Source organism: Bos taurus, chromosome 15 (assembly GCF_002263795.3).
Source record: "Bos taurus isolate L1 Dominette 01449 registration number 42190680 breed Hereford chromosome 15, ARS-UCD2.0, whole genome shotgun sequence".
Lineage (NCBI taxonomy): Eukaryota > Metazoa > Chordata > Mammalia > Artiodactyla > Bovidae > Bos > Bos taurus.
The window spans coordinates 9236766-9259932 of record NC_037342.1 but is presented as its reverse complement, the minus strand read 5'-3'; the positions used below and the strand labels follow the sequence as shown (position 1 = coordinate 9259932).

At 39.3% G+C, this 23167-nt stretch overlaps 1 protein-coding gene across 1 annotated transcript in view; it reads left to right on the top strand.

Annotated features, from left to right (window-relative positions):
- The window catches only part of CNTN5 (contactin 5), a 1670765-nt gene that overhangs the window by 1195198 nt on the left and 452400 nt on the right, over nt 1-23167 (top strand). Inside the window, exon 8 of the mRNA NM_001102211.2 lies at nt 11113-11316. Coding sequence (NP_001095681.2) covers nt 11113-11316 — 204 coding nt within the window. The remainder of the gene's footprint in view (nt 1-11112; nt 11317-23167) is intronic.

The following is a 23167-nucleotide window of genomic DNA, read 5'->3' as shown; positions in this document are numbered from 1 at the left end:
CATCCTCTCCCAGAGTGCACCCAAGTTCACATCCATTGAATTGGTGATGTTATCCAACCATCTCGTCCTCTGCCACCCTCTTCTTTTGCCTTCAGTCTTTTCCAGCAGCAGGATCTTTTCAAGTGAGTTGACTGTTCGCATTAGGTGGACAAAGTATTGGAGCTTCAGCTTCAGCATCAGTCCTTTCAATGAATATCCAGGGCTGATTTCCCATAGGACTGATGGATTTGATCTCCTTGCTGTCAGTTCAAAATCATCAATTCTTTGGCATTCAACCTTCTTTATGGTCCAACTCTCACATCTGTAATCACTACTTGAAAGCCCATAGTTTGACTACATGGATCATTGCTGGCAAAGTGATGTCTTTGCTTTTTAATGCGCTGTCTAGGTTTGTCATAGTCTTCCTTCCAAGAAGCTAGAGTCTAATTTCATGGCTGCAATCACCAACCATGAAAGAGGGAGGTTGGATCACCTCAAATTTAGCATCCCTCTAAACCTCTGTTTAATTTACTTAATAGAATAAATCACAAAAATACTTCATAGTAACTTTGTAAACATGACCCTTTCTCTTTTGTTCATTGACTGTACAATTCAGATTTTTAAAATTGCCTACATTACTTCTCAGGATCTGTTTTTAGCTCAGTTATCAAACATAATCTTTCATTTATATTCTAAAGGCCAAGATAAGTTCAAGTACACCTTTAAAAATTTGCAATAAGAAATATAAAATATGAAAAAATCTACTCTTAAAATTTAGAACTATTTATTAAATATATATTGGTATTTATCTTCTAATTATTCATTTTCTCATCAACTATGTATTGAGCAACTAAACACCAGCCATTCTGTTGGGACCTAAGGTATATGGTGGTAAATGCAGTAGATTTAGTTTCTACTCTGGCAAGAGTACATAATGTTGCTAATAATGACATTTTCTATCACAATGCAGGTATAAATCTGCAATGCAAATAACATTGCCTTAGTTTCAGATTCAGTTCAGTTCAGTCACTCAGTCGTATCCAACTCTTTGCGACCCCATGAACCACAGCACGCCAGGCCTCCCTGTCCATCACAAACTCCCAAAGTTTACCCAAACTCATGTCCATAGCGTCAGTGATGCCATCCAGCTATCTCATCCTCTGTCACCCCATTCTCCTCCTGCCTTCAATCTTTCCAGTCTCGGTCTTTTCCAATGAGTCAGCTCTTCAGATCAGGTGGCCAAGGTATTGGAGTTTCAGCTTCAGCATCAGTCCTTCCAATGAATATTCAGGAATGATTTCCTTCAGGATTGACTGGTTTGATCTCCTTGCAGTTCAAGGGACTCTTGAGAGTCTTCTCCAACACCACAGTTCAAAAGCATCAATTCTTCAGTGCTCAGCTTTCTTTATAGTCCAACTCTCACATCCATACATGACCACTGGAAAAACCATAGCTTTGACTAGATGGACCTTTGTTAACAAAGTAATGTCTCTGCTTTTTAATATGCTGTCTAGGTTGGTCATAACTTTCCTTCCAAGGAGTATATCCCCTTATGCTAAGTAGTAATGTATAATTAATGGTACAATTCCCTATAATTTCCTTCATGATGTCATTAATTCTAAAATTCAAAATGGTAGCTAGCCACACGCTACAAACTTTATATCAGCAAATATCTTCATTGTGCCATTTTTTAAAGCAGTGCCATTTTATCCAATAACTTACTAAGTTTCATTATTCAAATATATTCACATCAATTATTTCTTCAGAACTGGAGGCAAAGGAGTCACAACAGATAATGGAACTGTAAAACCAAAAATGTTTACAAAGCAATTAATAAATACTAAATTGCTTATGACATACACTCTATTAAGCAGTATCCAGTAAAAATTAATGAAAAAATGTATCAAACTACAAGTAAAAAGCTTAATTTAATATTAAAACAAACTAAAAAGTTCCACTGGTATAATAAAGAACAAATTATAGCTATTTTATATATATCACATTACAAGGATAACCAAAAACAGATAAGAGCAGAGACTGTGATAAATATAGCCCATTAGCTGAAAATTTTATTATAAGCCATAAAATATATTAAAAAATACAGAAGATTCTGATTTTTAGGTTTTCCTTTTTATAGCTGACAAGGATAAAAACAAAAAACAAAAAAAATACTAGACTCCCTAAAAGAGTCACAGTATTAATTGGGTGGTGAACAAATCAATTGCTATACCCATTGTCTTCTCTCCTAATCTTTTGACCCACAGCTTCTACTATGTACACACATTATTTGGAAGAAGAATGGTTATCTTCTAACTTGCAGTTATATTAGAGAATGTTGAAATGAATTGCATATGATTACTCATTTAAATTGTTTTCAAAGACTTCAGAGAGTGCAGTATGCAGTTTTATTCCCCTTTCTCATACTTTTTAAAAAAATTAATGGCACTGCAGTTATAAGAAATGAACATCTCTTCCCATAAGGATGATCATGTTTTTATACCCTGTAGACATAGAAATACATCATTTAAGTAATCATCTTATTTGTCAGGGGAGCAAAAGAAACCTAGTCTGTTTGGCGACACTGAATCAATTACAGCAAGTGTGATGAAAGTCTGCAATGAACAAAGCCACAAAACCCAGACATTCAACTAGGAAAATAGAGCCAACCTAGAACCTTTCCCCTAATTTAGAAATGATAAATAAAATAAAGCTTAATATATAGCCAAGCTCAAAGGAATGGGAAAAAAGCAGGTATCAGAAACAAATAGAAAAATTCTAGGAATAAATCCTAACTGACATCTAGGAATACTATTAATCCATTAATCCTGAGGAAATGTTGGCAACAAAGATTCATGGAGGTAGACTATAGAGTCTAGGAGCTTGAGGATGATTGTTCATGCTGGTACAAAGGACAAGTCTTTGGGTCTTCCTGAGAGGGAAATTTAGAATAAATGTCTGCACCAAACCAGGTCCTTAATGTACTATTCTTTCAGTGAAATTGAATGGCTCTCACTGACTCAAGAAAAAAGTTAAAAAAAAAAATCTCCCATAAGAAACCAAAACCTGAAGTCAACACAGTACAAGTTTGTAAACAAAATGTATGTTATCACACAGTATAAAAAAATACACTAGAGAAATTTAACATAAAAACTTTAGGGGGTACACATTGAAGAATAATATCAAGACTTCTAAAACATTTTAAATTGTCTAAGTCAAGCATACTATTAAAAAAAAAAAAAAAACCTGAGAAGAATGGGAAAAATCACAACTAACCAACTAATCTTAGTGTGCTTCTGATAATGTGTAATGATATCCAGATTTCAATACTTAATATATCAGCTTATATTAAAATATTTTTAAGGCCAAGCATAAATGTTATGAAGCCAAGTGTTATATGGGCGTAAAAACTATGCCCTCAGAGCCAACTATGTTTTATTACTTTCCTGAATCCTTTTGTTATCTTCAGGTTCTGACATACTAAAAGTAAAGCAAATGCTTGTTTTTTCATGAAAGTAAAGACAAGTTTGAAAAGAATTTTAAATAAATGCTGATAGAGAATGAAAAAAAAATGTATAAGAGAAAGTAAAGAGTAACTTTAAGAGAGGTTTAGACTGGTTCAATATATTCATTTTTGGCACAGGCAGAAAATCCAATCCAAATTCAGACTGCCAGCTTTTCTACTGGGTACTATTTCCACTTTTTATCCTTCTTAAAATTATGAAATGCTTTGCTGCTGCTGCTACTGCTAAGTCACTTCAGTCATGTCCGACTCTGTGTGACCCCATAGACAGCAGCCCACCAGGCTCCCCAGTCCCAGGGATTCTCCAGGCAAGAACACTGGAGTAGGTTGCCATTTCCTTCTCCAATGCATGAAAGTGAAAAAGTGAAAGTGAAGCCGCTCAGTCGTATCCGACTCTCAGTGATCCCATGGACTGCAGCCTACCAGGCTCCTCCATCCATGGGATTTTCCAGGCAAGAGTACTGGAGTGGGGTGCCATTGCCTTCTCCAATGCTTTGCTATATAAAACTAAAAACTTATTTTAAAAACTAAATGAACATTGTTGAATACCCAAATACCTATTAACCTATAAAATTTGAGAAAAATGCCAATTTTGTGTAAATACTTTCTGCTTATTCTAAAAATATTTTACAAAACATTGACTCAAGAAACACTATTGGTACAACAAAATTAGACTTCAGTTAATGATAGTCTCTAATGTGATTGTTCTTTGCTTTACTTCTTTTCTAGTAATACAAATCAAAAATTGAGATAACTCCAGTAAAGTCTAACCCAAATGTAAATTGCAAAAAGTATCAAAATGTCTGAGTGCTGTTTCAGCAACAAATGAAACTCTCATTATAACAATTAGAATAAGCCATATATTGGAAGGGAGAAAGGATGGAGGGAGGAGAAGGGAGAGAAGGAAGGAGAGAGAAAAAGGAAGAGAAGAAAGGCATAAAATAAGGCTTCCCAATCCTCACTGTAGATTAGAATCACATTTGAGCTTTCTTAAAAGTTCAAGTGGTGTTATTAAGCAAATAACTGTGGAGAAAGGGGACCTCGGAATCTGCTCTTTCAGCTATAACACATGTAATTGTAATGTCTATTGAGATTTTAATGCTATTGGCAAACAATTTTTTTTCTTTTATTAACTCAGTTGCAATATGATTTTGATTTCCACTCATCTGTTGAAGTTTCCATTCAGTGATACCCCAAATGTCAATCTTAAGTAACATTTACCTTTATTATCTATATAAATATTTCTACTAAGTCCTTTTTCCTTAGCTGGCATTATTTAACCCTCCTGAAATGGTTGAGCCACTGGCCTCTGTGGCACTGCATTTTCTTTATTCTCCTTGAATTTTTCCAATGGTTCCTTCCCTCTCCCTTTCTGAACATTTTTTGTTTTCTTTCTTTTATTTAGATGTTGTGCTTTCCAGAGAACTGTCTTCTCACCATATTTATTCTCATCTACTTACCTTATTCAATTATACCAATATACCAACAACTTCCAACCACAGATTTACTCTCGTGAACTTCAAACACATGTTTACTAACTGCTGGAACTGCTTATGTGGATTTGCCTCAAACTCAAAATGTCCTGAAAGTGAACCAATGATCTTTCTCCTTAAATTAGTTTGACCTCATTTTTATTTAATCCTGAACTTCACATGCCATCCTCCTCCCAGCCATTCAAGGGAGATATGAAAGTGTTCCTGAACTATCTGTCTCTTCATTTGTCTTGAAAGTGTAGTCTTTGTGACTTCATGAGATATAGCCCACCAGTCTGCTTTGTCCATGGAATTCTCCAAGCAAGAATACTGGAGTGGGTAGGCATTCCCTTCTCCAGGGGATCTTCCTGACACAGGGATCAAACCCAAGTCTCCTGCATCTCAGGAGGATTTGTTACTGTCTGAGTCACCAGGGAAGCCCCTCCTATGTATTTATTGGGCTAATATCCCAATATCTTTCTTCTTGTTGTTATGATTAGGTTCTGATTCAGATTTCTTCAGCTCTTACCTTCAGTATGCAATATTGTTCTCTCACTCCCTTTGGAAACCTTGGGCTTACTTAAATTCAGCCTTTGCAGAATCACCAGAATACCCTACTTTATCACTGTTCTGTTCATGATTGCAATTGTCTTGCTGTTCACATTGTCTCTCTGTTCGCTGAACCTAGGGTGGCAAGGCATGAGCTACAATGCTGGAAGAAGATGTGAGGAACTGTAGGAACTGCAGACATGTTTATTCTCTCCTGGCTGGCATGGCAGCCATAACACAGACTCTCTCCTGGCTGGTGTAGCAGCTGTAGCAGCAACCAGAATATAACCATAATATAGCCATAATGAACCATAATATAACATAACCATGATGTCGCTCCAATGTAGCCCCAGTGCAGCAGCATCCAGGGCTTTCATGGTGAAACAGCTGTTCGGCTCAGTTCAGTTCAGTTGCTCAGTCGTGTCCAACTCTTTGCAACCCTATGGGCTGCAGCACTCCAGGCCTCTGTCCATCACCAGCTCCCGGAGCTTGCTCAAACTCATGTCCATCGAGTCAGTGATGCCATCCAACCATCTCATCCTCTGTTGTCCCTTCTCCTCCTGCCTTCAGTCTTTCCCAGCATCAGGGTCTTTTCCAATGAGTCAGTTCTTCACATCAGGTGGTCAAAGTATTGGAGATTCCACTTCAGCTTCAGTCCTTCCAATGAATATTCAGGACTGATTCTCTTTAGGATGGACTGGTTGGATCTCCTTGCAGTCCAAGGGACTCTCAAGAGTCTTCTCCAACACCACAGTTCAAAAGCATCAATTCTTTGGAGCTCAGTTTACACCCATATATGACTACTGGAAAAGCCATAGCTTTAACTATATGCACCTTTTTTTGTAAAGTAATGTCTCTGCTTTTTAATATGCTGTCTAGGTTTGTCATATCTTTTCTTCCAAGGAGCAAGCATCTTTTAATTTCATGGCTGCAGTCACCATCTGCAGTGTTTTTGGAGTGCAAGAAAATAAAGTCTCTCACTGTTTCCATTGTTTCCCCATCTATTTGCCCTGAAGTGATGGGACTGGATGCCATGATCTCAGATATTGCATAATCATTTTTCACCAAATGTGGGGCAAGAGCGAGAGGCCATGTGGCAAGAGAGCCTGACCATGCCATCTTGGCTAATTTGCTCTTTCCCTAAACTCCACCCCTTCAGGGTCTCTCACCTCACAATCCACATCAATCCATCTCTTGTGATGGTCCCTTGGTGAGTAACATTGACCCTTGAATATACATCTTGCAACAGCAGTAGATGCTACAACAATGAACAGTTACATCCCCAACACACAGCAAAACACAATGGCAGGTATTACCTGGAACTCATGTTGCAGTCCTTGCCTTCATGGGGCTAGAAGAGCCACCCACTACATGTGGAGTGCCTTTATCTTCCTTGGTCAAGTCTAGTCCTTGTAAAATTGCAGGAAAGCCTCCACAAGGTCAACTCCACCCCTTCAGGCTTTTTTATTAAGGACCTGCAAAAACTCCCTACAGGTGCCAGGCCCACCCCTTCAAGGAGGGGAATTTTGGCATTCACAGGGCACCACATCATTCCAAATGCTTTCACATTGTTCTAAACCCGCAGGAGAATGAGAAGTTAGTAGCACATCACAGGGCGTGGCCTTTACAGTTCACTGCTCTAAATCTACATTATAGAACACAGCATAAACCTACATCATACATTATAGGACAAAGCCTTTCACACAGGGAGCCTTCCAATTTCCAAAGGTAAGGACACAGCCTATGGCTAGATGTAAACAAGGTTGCATTTAGCACTAGCATCAACCAGGGCCATTACTCTCTGTACATTAGCTAGTGACCAATGAATTCCAAGTTCTACATGCGGTCTCCAGTCCCTGACTCTTCAGGAGGGCACCTTGGTCTGAGCCCTATTCAAAGTGGAAAAGGGCATCATCCAAAAGAACATTCTTGGGCGCCATGTAATCTTTTAACTGAACCACCTGTACCTCTTGCTGTGGATGCATCCCAAACTGAAACTTCTGCTCTGGTCTCAGTTGCCTCCACAGCTCTGGGAGCAGAGCACTGGGCTGTGTATCAACTTTATTTGTCAATTCCCACTGCCAACAAATCAGCCCACATTTGCATTCTCATCACCAGGAGGGGGCCTTTACCAGCTCAGGCTCCCTTCAGGGTCTTCACACTTCTAACCCCTTTGCCTCCTGCTGTCCCTCTGTTTCTCCCAAGCTAGCCACTATCAAGGTCACCTCATAGATGGGGCACCACACCTAGGTCACAAGAATAGCAGTCCTGGACTCAAAAACAGTAGATGGGGCATTGTTCAAAATAGCATATTGAATGCTGCCAGTAAAACACTTGTCATCTGGGCCTCGGGTATTTAGGTTAAATATCAATGCTTCATGCCCAGTTCTCTCATCATTTGGGTCAACTTGGTATAGATCTGCCATTTATTCACAGTATCCAGGAGCTTTCCCATGTTTGATCACATAATGTGGGTGGCAGCATTAATCCATTTCACAAAGGCATGCATTTGGTTAGACCTCCCTTGCATGAGTGGTCTAGCATTCTGCAACCTTTGTCTCAATGAAGGGTGAATGGTTACAGATGCCAACCCTCCAAAATCACTACAGCCATGAAATTAAAAGATGCTTGCTTCTTGGAAGAAAAGTTATGATCAACCTAGACAGCATAGTAAAAAGCAGAGACATTACTTTGACAACTAAAGTCCGTCTAGTCAAAGCTATGGTTTTTCCAGTAGTCATGTCTGGATGTGAGAGTTGGACTATGAAGAAAGCTGAGCACCAAAGAATTATGCTTTTGAACTGTGGTGTTGGAGAAGACTCTTTAGAGTCCCTTGGACAGCAAAGACATCCAACCAGTCCATCCTAAAGGAAATCAGTCCTGAATACTCATTGGAAGGACTGATGCTGAAGCTGAAATTCCAATACTTTGGCCACCTGATGTGAAGAACTGACTCATTGGAAAAGACCCTGATGCTGGGAAAGATTGAAGGCAGGAGAAGGGGGTGACAGAAGATGAGGTGGTTAGATGGCATCACCAACTCAATGGACATGAGTTTGAGTAAGCTCTGGGAGTTGGTGATGGAAAGGGAGGCTTGGAGCACTGCAGTCCATGGGGTCGCAAAGAATCAGACATGACTAAGCAACTGAACTGAACTGGACTGATTCTATTTCATCCGTAACACATATGATACTGTCCAGGGTCCCAAAGTCACAAAAACCATGCTGCTAATGTCTCCCCCCCCACTCCACCCCCCATGCTTTTGCCAAAACTGCTTACTCAAGTCAACCAACTCCACATGAGTACATGATTGATATGTTGTGAACTCAGTCACATTGGGGGCCCCTTGAGGATGTCCACCCAGGCCATAGGCTGCTCATGCTTTACTTTCTGCTGTACAACAGGCCTCGCTGCCAAGCAGGTATTCTCAGTCTCACAACGTCCATCATCGTTATCCTTAATCTCATAATGTTCATCATCACTGTCACTTCCTGCCTTACTGTCAGAGATGCTGGGTTCTTCAAGGCCATGGGTTTAGGGCCACAAGGCCCTAACATCAAAATACGTTACTCTAGTTCTTCCAAACATCTCTGCATATTGTGCACTCGTGCAGCATTTTATAGGGTATGATCCATATCCACCTTCAGGGCAGTCAAGAAAATCCACCTGATGGTGCCGGCAGCAGTCCATGCTGCCTTGTTCAGCAAACAGGAATTCACTGCCTGTAATGCCTTTTCAGTGCTATCCAGTGAACTGTCCACTGCCTCCGAGTATTCCACCAGAATCCACGCTGAGAGGATTGTGGCTACATGGTACCATATGCCATAAGGTGGCCACTGGCTTCCTCCATCCGTTGGAGCCTCGGGCTCCTCTACCTGTTCATATCCTGCAAACTATACCAATTGTATCACTGTTTCTGTTTGTGATGTCAATTGTCTTGCTGTTCACATTGATCGCTGAACCTAAGGGGCAAGCTAAGAGGCTGGAATAAGACGTGAGAAGCCACAGGAACTGCAGACACATTTATTCTCTCCTGGCTGGCATGGCAGCCATAACACAGCTTCTTTCCTGGCTAATACAGCAGCTGCAGCAGCAGTCAGAAATGACCATAATATGGCCATAATGGAACCCTAACATAACCTCACATAAGATAATCATGTGCAGCAGCAGCCAGGGCTTTCATGCTGAAATTCCTATAGGCGTATGGCACAAAGTAGCCCATGGCCAAGCACCTCATGACATGCATGTGCAGTGCTCTAAGTGATCTCAGCTGTTACATAATTATTATTTACAAAACGTGGGGCAAGAGTGAGAGGCCGTGGTGTGAGAGAGCCCAACTGCATCATCATGGCTAATTTGTTCTTTCCCCACACCTACAGATGTACATATTTATGTCATCTCTTTGCTAGAAAACATCCAGGATAGAGCGCAAGTTCCTTAGCACAACATACACACCATGTGAATCTGTGTGTAGTCATTTGGATTTATTTCCAGTATCTCTAACCTCTAATTCCTTTCCTGGGATTTTTCACTCCAGTAACTCAGAACTGTGGTGGTGGCTCAAAATCTTACTCCTTGACTAATTTTTTTGCCTTCTCACATTTCATCATCAATCCATCAACAATTCCAATCAGCTCTAACATCACATTTTTACTGGAACCAATCACTTCCCACCACTTTACCACTACTGTCCCCACGACTAAGCACCATTCTAGTGCAAATCATTTACATATTTCATGTCTGTTTTGAAAATAGCCACTGAGGCTAGTGGACATTATTCCTCCTGCTTCCCCTGCCCCTGGTCCCTGCTTTGTCCTCACACAGTCTCATCTCTATCCAGCAGTCAGAGTTTTAAAATATAAATTCACATGTCTTTTTCACCCCTGTTATTCTCCAGCTCTATATTCGTGCTTTAGCTTTCTTCCCAGCACTTATTACCACTTGACAAATACTTATTTTGGATCTATATTCTTGTTCTTTCCACTATAATGAAAGATCCATGAGACCACACACATTTTTTCCCCTTACTTGGAGCATTCTTGGCCTACCATGACCCTCTACTAGTATTTGGTGAAAAAATTAGTAAATGAATGTAGCTCAGGCATCTCAGCGGAAGAAGTTTTTGCTGATTGACTTGTGGCTTAACTGCCTTTCCCCTCAGCTTCCTTTCGATACAATGCACACCTCCATTTCTTTATTCCACATGGTTTTTCATAGGTTTGGGTAGATCTCTCTCCTTAGACTGATCTTTGAGAATGAGCAACTCCCTGTCTCATCTTTTTAGTTTCAGTGCTATCATATCATAGTGCCAGTCATCTAAAACACATTCAACACACATTAGAATTGAGTGAATGAGTGCATGGATGAATGGATAAGGGCTTTAAGAAATGTTTATGAAATAAAATATTTCAGATCTTCCTTTAATCATGAAGAGCTATAGTTCTTTGAACATAAAATACAAAATGATATAGATATCTGAATCACATATGTATGATCTTGCAACATATCTAACACAATAAAGGCTTTGTTGTTTGAGTATAACTGTTAATAAAATAATCTATCTTTCAACCATTAAATTTTGTATATTTTCAGAAATCATCTATAGCTGGATATTTAATGAGTTCCCTTCCTTTGTGGCCGAAGACAGCCGGCGGTTCATTTCCCAGGAGACAGGCAACCTTTATATTTCTAAAGTCCAAGCATCAGATGTTGGCAGCTATATTTGTCTGGTGAAAAACACAGTGACGAATGCTCGAGTACTTAGTCCTCCAACACCACTGACTCTGCGTGATGATGGTAAGTTGCCTGACCTGGATTTAATGGTTAGCTACTTCAAATGTGAAAAATTGAGTATTGTCTGTAAAAACAGTGAATCACAATGCTGTATATCTGAAATTAACACAATATTGTAAGTCAACTGTATGTCTATATAAAAACACTTTTAAAAATGTATTAGTGGCCTTCTAAACTATTAAACCTAGCACAAATAAAAAGACATTTGCAGTATTTAGAAACCCTATGCTTTTAGTTAAGATTTGCATATCTTAGAACAAATTTTCTTACATAGGAAAGGGATGATCTATAGATGAGAACTATCAACCATAGCACTACCCTCGTGCCAGAAAGGGAAAGAGATTCTGAAAAGATGAACTGCAATAAAAACTCCAAAGTTCTTTTCTCTGCTCTTTAGGGCCTCTATATAGCATATGTGTATAAATTGCAAGCATTTTATGAGGTTCATTTTTCATCACTTTTTCACTTTAGCCACCTTCAAATTGAATGTTCAGCTTTTAATACTTCATGGTATAGTTATAATTGTTATTATTACTTTTCCAATAATAGAAGCAGTTGGAACTTTCTTAAGTGCAATTCAGGCAGAAATGATGATTTTATATTTATAGGTATTGCCATATATCCAAAGTATCTTCAAATTTAAATACTTCATTTGTCGTTACAGACATTTACAGCTAAGCATTGCATTAAAGAAGTAAAGTGCTATATTACAGTTGATATATGATATGTGGCCTGCTCTGTCATGCAATAAAAAACCTATGAAGGTATTATTAAGAAGTGAGCTTGAGAATCCTGATGGATTGTGAAGCTTAAAAAATAATCTGTTTCAACGGTAGTCTTTATATGCTTAGTTTAGAGTATATGCTGCAGTGAAGTATGACAAGTATAACCAGAGTTTATATATAATGTATGTATTTATGTATGTATCATAATCCTATGATTCTATGAGGTAAAATGTATAAATGCAGTATCTATTTCAGAGATGAGGAAGCAAATTTTAAAGAGATACAGTGAACTACAAAAGTTCACACTGCTAGGTAACAGCATGGAGGAGAGATGAGAAATAAGAAGGAAAATTGGGAGACCAATTTAGAGGCTACCAAAACTAAGCAGCCAAGAAGTGAGGAGGGACAGAATGAAAGCTCTGGTAATAACACTGAAGGGTAGCAAATATGCCTGGGACACCAATAAGGTAGAATTGTCAGAATGTGATGATTAATTAAACATAGTGCTCTGGAGTAGGAGGACACTTTCACCTTGTTCATCGGATGGGTCATGATTCTTTTCATGAAAAGAGATAAGACAGATAAAGGAATAATGAGATGTTTATGGGGCATCTATGTGGAAATATGTGGTACATATACTGAAATATAATCCTAATATGCACAAGAAAGAACTGGGCTGGATAAAGAGATTGAAGAGTCATCACTGTGTATTCCACCACTGCAGTTAAAGCTATGACTGTGTGTATAGTATGCCAACCTCAAAATTATATAGGAATGTCTATAGGGTGAAAAAAATGGAGGAGAATAGATGTCCATTCTTAAAATTTATCTAGTTGGTAGCTTACAAATGAAGTGATTCTCTATAAGCCATTTTCATAAAATTCTGACTATTTTCTCATTAATTCCTCAATAATTTGGAATATCTTTGTTTGAAAATTGTAACATTTTGCTGACTAGACAATAACTAATTCCATTTACACCAATTTATGCAAACTACGAAAAGATGATGATGTGAAAGTGCTGCACTCAATATGTCAGCAAATTTTGAAAACTCAGCAGTGGCCAAAGGACTGGGATAGGTCGGTTTTCATTCCAATCCCAAAGAAAGGCAATGCCAAGTACTCAAACTACTGCACAATTGCACTCATCTCACATGCTAGTAATGGAGAAGGCGATGGCACCCCACTCCAGTACTCTTGCTTGGAATATCCCATGGGCAGAGGAGCCTGGTGGGCTGCAGCCCATGGGGTCACTAAGAGTTGGACAAGACTGAGCGACTTCACTTTCACTTTTCAGTTTCATGCATTGGAGAAGGAAATGGCAACCCACTCCAGCATTCTTCCCTGGAGAATCCCAGGGACAGGGGAGCCTGGTGGGCTGCCATCTATGGGGTAGCACAGAGTCGGACATGACTGAAGCTACTTAGCAGGAGCACACGCTAGTAAAATAATGCTCAAAATTCTCCAAGCCAGGCTTCAGCAATACATGAACTGTGAACTTCCAGATGTTCAAGCTGGTTTTCGAAAAGGCAGAGGAAGCAGATATCAAATTGCCAGCATCTGCTGGATCATCGTAAAAGCAACAGAGTTCCAGAAAAACATCTATTTCTGCTTTATTGACTATGCCAAAGCCTTTGACTGTGTGGATCACAATAAACTGTGGAAAATTCTGAAATGTTGGGAATACCAGACCACCTGATCTGCCTCTTAAGAAACCTGTATGCAGGTCAGGAAGCAACAGTTAGAACTGGACATGGAACAAATGACTGGTTCCAAATAGGAAAAGGAGTACGTCAAGGCTGTATATTGTCACCCTGCTTATTTAACTTATATGCAGAGTACATCATGAGAAACTCTGGGCTGGAGGAATCACAAGCTGGAATCAAGATTGCCGGGAGAAATATTAATAACCTCAGATATGAAGATGACACCAACCTTATGGCAGAAAGTGAAGAACTAAAGAGTCTCTTGATGAAAGTGAAAGAGGATAATGAAAAAGTTGGCTTAAAGCTCAACATTGAGAAAACTAAGATCATGGCATCCAGCCCCATCACTTCATGGCAAATAGATGGGGAAACAGTGGAAAGAGTGGCAGACTTTATTTTTCTGGGCTCCAAAATCACTACAGATGGTGACTGCAGCCATGAAATTAAAAAACGCTTACTCCTTGGAAGGAAAGTTATGACCAACCTAGATAGTATATTCAAAAGCAGAGACATTACTTTGCCAACAAAGGTCCATCTAGTCAAGGCTATGGTTTTTCCAGTAGTCATGTATGGATATGAAAGTTGGACTATAAATAAAGCTGAGTGCTGAAGAATTGATGCTTTTGAACTGTGGTGTTGGAGAAGACTCTTGAGAGTCCCTTGGACTGCAAGAAGATCCAACTGGTCCATCCTAAAGGAGATCAGTCCTGGGTGTGCCTTCAAAGGACTGATGTTGAAGTTGAAACTCCAATACTTTGGCTACCTGATGCAGAGAGCTGACCCATTTGAAAAGACCCTGATGCTGGGAAAGATTGGAGGCAGGAGGAGAAGGGGACGACAGAGGATGAGATGGTTGGATGGCATCATCAACTCGATGGACATGGGTTTGGGTGAACTCCGTGAGTTGGTGATGGACAGGGAGGCCTGGCGTCATGCGGTTTGTGGGGGTCACAAAGAGTCAGACCCGACTGAGCGACTGAACTGAACTGATGTAATAATACCATGCATTTGGATAAGACCTGAGATTGTTTACGCTGTTCTGCCTTCTTTTCACACAACAACCCTAAACATTACATTGACTTTCACAAAGGAGAGAAGCACATGTGGAGTCAGAATCCAAAAATTGATTCCACCTTCACTAGTGATTTAAAAGCTCAGTATTTATGATCAGCACTCTTGCATTTCTTTTATTTCATGGCCTAGGTGTAGCACTTAACTTTACCTTCTACTTTCCCTTGTCAAGCATTTATAGAATGATTATAGTGTAATTTGTTTGCTGGTATTTAAATTCATTTGCCCCTCTGATTCTGTTGCTCTTGTTTGTCAAAACGTCACTCCCATTGAACTCGTATACACTTAAGTTGTGACTGCTTTGGAACCTGAAAGCTATTAGAAAGTTACACTCATCAAGCATGCATGATCACCAGCTTCAACATTGTCCTTCAATCCTAGTAAGTTGACGTGGATGGTTAATTTGTATTTCTGGCAAAAGTTTTTGGAATCTTGTTTTCTCTTCTCAAACTGGAGAGCCTCCTTCTCTACCCACTGCTTTACAACACTATTTAAGTGTCAAGTTTATTTTCCTATGAACGGAAATTCAAATCTAACTACATCTCCATTTATACTGTTTTTCCCTTATTCTAATTTAGTAGAGATACTCCACTTTCCCTCCTCCTGCTAAAACCAGTTCCTCCCTATTAGGCTGTTGATTTTCATTCTCACTGGCCTTTTCAGAGCATACAACTTTGGCCTTTTCAGTCATTGTTTCTTATATAACTAAAATTATATCTTTAAATTAAAAAATATTTTTAGTCGTATTGTTTAATTTACTAAAGCAGTTGAAATTGTTGACTTTTTTTTACAAACTTATATATTATAAAAATTTGTTTGTGAAGTACTATATGAAAGGCTCAATAAAATTTTAAAATAAAAGTGTTATTTTAAAGCTTACATCTAAGTTAAAAGAAACAGGTGGAAAATACCTGCTAAATTTGAACTACATCATTCAATAACAGTCTTTTTAAGATTTTTGTCAGAAAAGTTGGAAAATTCACATTTGTTCTTTCTATAATTTATCTAAGGTTGTTGTTTTCTTGGTGATTGTCTACTAATTTTTACTTTTTAACATAGAAATATACCCTTATCAAAGGAATGTAGAGGTTTATAAGTGCTGATAAGAGGAGGGGAAAGCCAAACCTCTCTTCCATTCAATCTCATTCCTTAAAGCCAATTATCTAACTTCTCATATTTTTCTTCCCAAGGTTTTCATGTAAACTGTGCTTCTTGTTTAATCAAGTTTAGAGAATAGCTGTTCACTCCCCCATATGATATACACGTTTCTTCTATCCACCCACATATTATATTTATATAATACTTTTCTGTTCTTTCCTTTTTAATTTGACCATGTGCTTAAATCCCTACTATCCTTTTAACTCTTGGAAATAATTCTTGACTTTCTATTATACAAAGTTATAGTTTTACTCCTATTTTTCCTTTACCTTTTCTATGTTACTTTTATGTCCTTTCATCTGCCACTTTTACTCTGATATTCTCTTCTGTAAATGTAACCAAGAGTTCTAAACTTTCCCATAGACTGACTGTAAAAGCTGAAAATAAGTAGATGTTAACTTCATGGGAAATAGATGGGGAAACAGTGGAAACAGTGTCAGACTTTATTTTTGGGGGCTCCAAAATCACTGCAGATGGTGATTGTAGCCATGAAATTAAAAGACGCTTACTCCTTGGAAGGACATTTATGACCAACCTAGATATCATATTCAAAAGCAGAGACATTACTTTGCCAACAAAGGTCTGTCTAGTCAAGGCTATGGTTTTTCCAGTGGTCATGTATGGATGTGAGAGTTGGACTGTGAAGAAAGCTGAGCGCCAAAGAATTTATGCTTTTGAACTGTGGTGTTGGAGAAGACTCTTGAGAGTCCGTTGGACTGCAAGGAGATCCAACCAGTCCATTCTAAAGGAGATCAGTCCTGGGTGTTCTTTGGAAGGACTGGTTAGTTAGTTACTTAGTTCAGTCGCTCAGTCGTGTCCGACTCTGCGACCCCATGAAAGCTGAAACTCCAATACTTTGGCCACCTCATGTGAAGAGTTGACTCATTGGAAAAGACTCTGATGCTGGGAGGGATTGGGGGCAGGAAGAGAAGGGGACGACAGAGGATCAGATGGCTGGATGGCATCACTGACTCGATGGACATGAGTTTGGGTGAACTCCAGGAGATGGTGAGGGACAAGGAGGCCTGGCGTGCTGCGCTTCATGGGGTCACAAAGAGTCAGACATGACTGAGCAACTGAACTGAACAAATGAGTAGTAGACAATTAGCATTCAGTACCATATTGTTATAGATTTTAAAGCTATTTGTGGACACGTGTTCTCTCCTGGACGTGTTTTTCATGAGTGAACCTTTAAATTGACTATAACGAGGAAATAATACTGTGATACACTTTAAATGTTATTTCTCTTAAAATTTTGCTATACAAACACAATTCAGTTTCAATAATAGTGATGAAATATGAACATGATTCTCCACGATGCGAATGATGAATAAACTATTACTGTGGTTATGAAAGCCCATGAAGGAGGCGGTGATGTGAGCCACACTGCCACCTGTGTGCATGCCAGCCCTCCGCTCCTGCACTCGCCAGCAGCCCCCCAGCTGTGTCCTCTGGGACCACCAAGGAGGGGCATCCCTGGAGGCTGTGCTGCCTGCAGAGTGATGCTGGCACTGCCCAGCTGAGGGGGAACTCTGACGTCCTGGCGAGTTTGTGGCAAGGGGCTGGGTTCAAATGAAACATTCTGAACTCCCTGGGGATAAAAAAGAAAAGAAAGAAAGCCCGTGAAATGAGTATGAAATGAAGTGAGCTTAGGACGAAGCCTTGAATTATTCAAATTGCAATGGAAATATAAAGAATGAAAACCCTATAAAGGATAGCGAGTAGAGATGAGCACAGTAAGAGGAAAAACAGTAATGTAGTGTCAAGGAAATCAAGGAAAATGAGTATTTCAATGATAAGTGGGCATACAGCTCAAGTTGGTGGACTGGGTTCCTGTATTTGTCTCCTGTCTCTATTCTGAAACCCGGTAGAAATATTCATATCATCAATGAGGAGAGGTAGCATTTCATTAACAAATGAGACACATTGACATATTTTTGGAAGGATAAGGAAGGATGTGAGTTTAAGGATTAGTCGGGCTCGGTTTCTCAGTTGTGTCCGACTCTTTGCAACCCTATGGACTGTAGTCCACCAGACTCTTTTGTCCATGGGATTTCCCCCAACAAGAATACTGGAGGGGGTTGCCACTTCCTCCCTGGGGGGATCTTTCAGACCCAGGGATCAAACCTGCTTCTCCTGCATTGCAGGCAGATTCTTTACCACTGAGCCAACCTAGAGTAAAGTTTATGGGATCCAAAAAAAGGGCTAAAAGCCATGTACCCAGTGGAAACTTAAAAAAACTCTGAAATCAAAGTTAGCTAAGGGTGGACATAAGAAATGGTGCCAAACAAAGGAGGACTTGCAGTATGTATGTTAAACATCTGTATCATCTATCAATATTGGAATCCACTGTCTTCCCTGTCCCTACATTTGATAAGACCAAAAGGCTTGTCTCAATGACATGAGTGAACTTCCCAAGGAAAGCTAAAGTTGTTAATGTGAATTGTGGCACAGAATGCAAAACCTTCTCATTTTTGCACATGAATGTCTGCAGCCCAACACTCAGTTCCAGGCCTTCACATCAAAGCAGAACTGACTGTCGACCCACCTCTCACAGTCACCCCATCTGAGAAAGAAGCCAAGCTTACCACACTGGGAAACACACAACAGTGTCCAAGCTTCTTAGACACAGTATTTATATACATTGCTAAATGAACTCTTTCTATTAAAACTTACCGAGCTCACTGAAGGGATATAGAGTTTATATCAATATAATAGGCAAAAAAAAAAAAACCAAGAAATATTTAATATCATTTCTGGTGGCTCAGATGGCAAAGAATCTGCCTGGAGTGTAGAAGTCTAAGGTTCAGTCCCTGGGTAAAAAGGATATGCTGGAGAAGGGAATAGCTTCCCACTCCATTATTCTTGCCTGGAGAATGCCATGGACAGAGGAACCTGGCAGGCTACAGTTCATGGGGTCACAAAGAGTCTGATATGACTGAGCAACTAACAATTTCGTTTTCACAGAAAGGCATTCAATAGTTTGGAATTGTTCTTAATTCAAAAGACTTTTACATTACTATTTGATCTCTCTTCAAAATAGTAATTGAAGAGTGTGTTGGTAAGAAGGACATATTCTTGAATGACTTCCCAAGTAGGTGGCTTATATTAAACAGTTAGTCTGAAAATAAAAATAGAATATGATCATGAATGATTCCATTTTTGCATCACAGTCAGCTGCAATTCCTGCTGGGTTTTACAAACCTCTCACTGCAGAGACAGGCATTATAATGGATATTTCTGAAAACTTGGCAAACATCTCTGCAGGGGTTTGAATATAAAAATTACCTTTAATCTGCTGTGACCATAGAGTTAGCTATAAAAATCATTTCAGAACATTGTGTTTTTGCATGTCTCAGAAAAAAAAAGGAAGATCTTTCTAAAAATAACAGACACTATATACATAGGCAAATTATTTCCTTTTAGGTAAAAATAAAGCTTTATAAACTGTTATAAAATATATTATCTTGGCTTGGAACAAAATGTGTTTATAGATAGTTTATATGAAATGTATTCCAGACAGCAGTAGTGTGGGTTGGGGTGGGGTTGAGGAATGAAATAGTGAAAAGGGGGGTTGCATTATGGAGATGACCACTTTGACAGGCAGCTGAAGCTTGGTCCCACAGTACCAGAACCTTATGAGATGCATTCAGGATAGTCTTGTTGGCAGACATATCAATGGGCTTCCATCCCTAAAGGTGACTCCACAGGCAGTTCATTCCCATGTGTATTTACAGAATGCTCTCCAGTTGCAACTAAGTGAAACTGGTTGTGTCTCCACAGACCTGGCTGCAGTGGCACTTGCAGGGAGTAAAAATTCTGGCCAAGGTCATTTAGACATGCAAAAATGATCCAGAATATACAGGGGGAAACTTTAGAAGATAGCAAGTACATGAGTGACATGATCAGATTTTCCTCTGCTGGTGCTGTGAAAAATTATCTTCATACATTCACAAATCTGTTGCACACCTAGTGTGTGTCAGATAATTTGTTACACAGTGGGGATGTAATGGAGGGCAAAACAAATGCAGTAATTGTCCTTAGGTAGCTTATAATATAACACAAGGGGCGATAGTACCCTAAGTACTGAGTATAACTGTGCATCATAGTATCTGCCTGCCCTGGTGCAGTGCTCCAAGGAGCACCCTCACAGATCATTGCATTGTAAACAAGACAGACAAATGTAGCATCAAAGGCATTTATAAGTAATACAGAATTTTGCTAATGATTTGGAGGATAATTAAGAAAGAGACAACATTCTGCAAAGCATACAAAACTTTATTAATCACCCCCCTTTAACCACTTTTCTCTTTTGACAGCCTTTTATTCATACAACTCCTGTATCTCTCCCTTGATACGACACACTTCTGCCTCCCCTACACTATTATCTCTGGTCTTCTTTCAAGGTCTCACTATCTCTGCCTCATGTATGACAAGCTCAAACTTTAATTTCTATGGTCATTCAAGTTCTCAGCCTAGTTCTAAAGATGTTTTTTCAGTTTGTCTTATGTTTATTCAATCAACATTTTTTAATTTTATTCAATCAACATTTACAATTAATTGGTACATGTGAGGCATTGTTCTAAAAACTTTATAAGTATTAACATGAAAGGATGGAAAAAATATACAAGCAAGCATGAATTAAAAACAAAAGTTTAGATCAATCTACTGATATCATACGTGATACTAAATGTATTTCTAGGTAGAGAGAGGAACATTACGTTGTGATAATAGGTTCACTAGAGCAAAGCATCTTCCCACAATCCACAGTGTACAACACTGGGCTCCTCATGCCTCTTCTGCTCCAGATAGAATCTTCACCTATAAGGTTGAATTCCTTCCTAAGGTAGGTCTGAAGGAATTTCTTCAGACCCTTCCCCAGGGCTATAGTGGCTCCAAAGTGGTACAGAGAGGATGAAAAAAAGAAAAGAGAGAAAAATATCAATAAAAAATAGTCCTTGGGTTCTTTTGCCACCCCTCAAGTCGGATGTTACTGAAGAGAGAATAATTAAGGAAGTAGCATGGATAATGAGTTAAGATATAGTCATAATGGATGCAGAAAGAGTGTGGCCTTTATTAGAGAATTCATCAGTTGTCACAGTGGGGAGAAAAGTAAAAAGTCTGTAGATGCAGATAACCTAATATTTGGTGGTGGTAGAAACTCTGATGGCATTTAAAAAAAAAAATAAACTACAGGCAAAGTCACGAGCCAAGGATGTATGTGTAGACATCAGGTTTACTTGTAGAGCAAGAATTGTGTCAATGAGAAAATTATGCACAGAATTACATGCTTACATAATTTATGAATCAACCACATTAATTTACTGCTGAATAAGGCAGGTCTTAAAAGTAGTGGAAAAATATTGAAAAATGGCATAAGCTTGAAGATTGTGGTAGGTTGCATAATGGCCCCAAGCCATCCATTTCCTAATTCCTGGAATCTTTGAATGTTACCTTATATAGTAAAGGGATTTTTGCAGATGTGGTTAAGGGTCTTAATTCAGGAACACAGAAAACTATACAAAGACCAAAGAGAAGACTGAAGCAATTTACTTTTATTACTTATTGTGTGAAATATCCATGGCTATTTTAGCAGTATATTGAAGCTGTCTTGTCCCTGCTTGCAAGAGTTGGTTGTGTGCCTCTCTTCATCTCTTGGTAGACTGAGATCAACCATAATGGGAGTAACTACAACATAAAAAATCCAAAGGCTACGTATCAGAGTTCTTACATAAGTGTGTGCTAAGTGGCTTCAGTCATGTCTGACTGTATGACCCAATGAACTGTAGCCTCCCAGGCTACTCCATCCATGGAATTCTCCAGGCAAGAATACTGGAGTGGATTGCCATATCCTTTTCCAGGGGATCTTCCCAACCCAGAGATTGAACCCATGTCTCCTTTGTCTACTGCACTTGCAAGAGGCTCTTTACCATTAGCACCAACTGAGAAGCCTATCAGAGTTCTTACCATTCTACAACCAGAGAGAACTGGTTGTTAACACTCTGCTGGTAATTCAGCACTTAAGGTCACAGTCATTGAATCAGAAATAACAACCTTTGTTGGACTAAACATCAGTTAAAATGTACCCCTGTTCCACTCCAACCTTCTGTGTTGGTTTTGCTCCAGATAAAGTACAGACGGAAGGGATCCTGTGCTACTCTCCCTTTCAAACACCTGAATTGGTTTTGCCACTCAAACAAGAGATTCAGCATAGTCATTCTTATTTCCTGATCAGCCCATTTATCCCAATAAACTATGGTAATCAGAATGGACTTGAGTATTCTTAGTTTATCTCTTTTTCTCTTCTAGATTATGTTCAGTTCAGTCCCTCAGTCATGTCCGACTTTTTGTGACCCCATGGACTGCAGCATGTCAGGCTTCCCTGTCCATCACCAAATCCCAAAGCTTACTCAAACTCACGTCCATCGAGTCGGTGATGCCATCGAACAATCTCATTCTCTGTCATCGTTTTTCCTTTCCACCTTCAATCTTTCCCAGCACCAGGGTCTTTTCGAATGAGTCAGTTCTTCGTATCAGGTGGCCAAAGTATTGGAGTTTCAGCTTCAGCATCAGTCCTTCCAATGAATATTCAGGACTGATTTCCTTCAGGATGGACTGGTTCAATCTTGCAGTCCAAGGGACTCTCAAGAGTCTTCTCTAACATCACAGTTCAAAAGCATCAATTCTTCAGTGCTCAGCTTTCTTTATAGTCCAACTCTCACATCCATACATGACTACTGGAAAAACCACAGCTTTGACCAGATGGACTTTTGGTGGAAAGGAATGTCTCTGCTTTTACATATGCTGTCTAGGTTGGTCATAACTTTTCTTCCAAGGAGAAAGTGTCTTTTAATTTCATAGCTGCAATCACCATCTGCAGTCATTTTGGAGCCCCCCAAAATAAACTATGTCACTGTTCCCATTGTTTCCCCATCTATTTGCATGAAGCGATAGGACCAGATGCCATGATCTTAGTTCTCTGAATTTTGCTTTTAAGCCAACATTGTCACTCTCCTCTTTCACTTTCATCAAGAGGCTTTCTAATTCTTCTTTGCTTTCTGCCATAAGGGAGGTGGTATCTGCATATCTGAGGTTATTTATATTTCTCCTGGCAATCTTATTTCCATCTTGTGCTTCATCCAGCCCAGCATTTCTAGTGGTGTACTCTGCCTATATGTTACATAAGCAGGGTGAC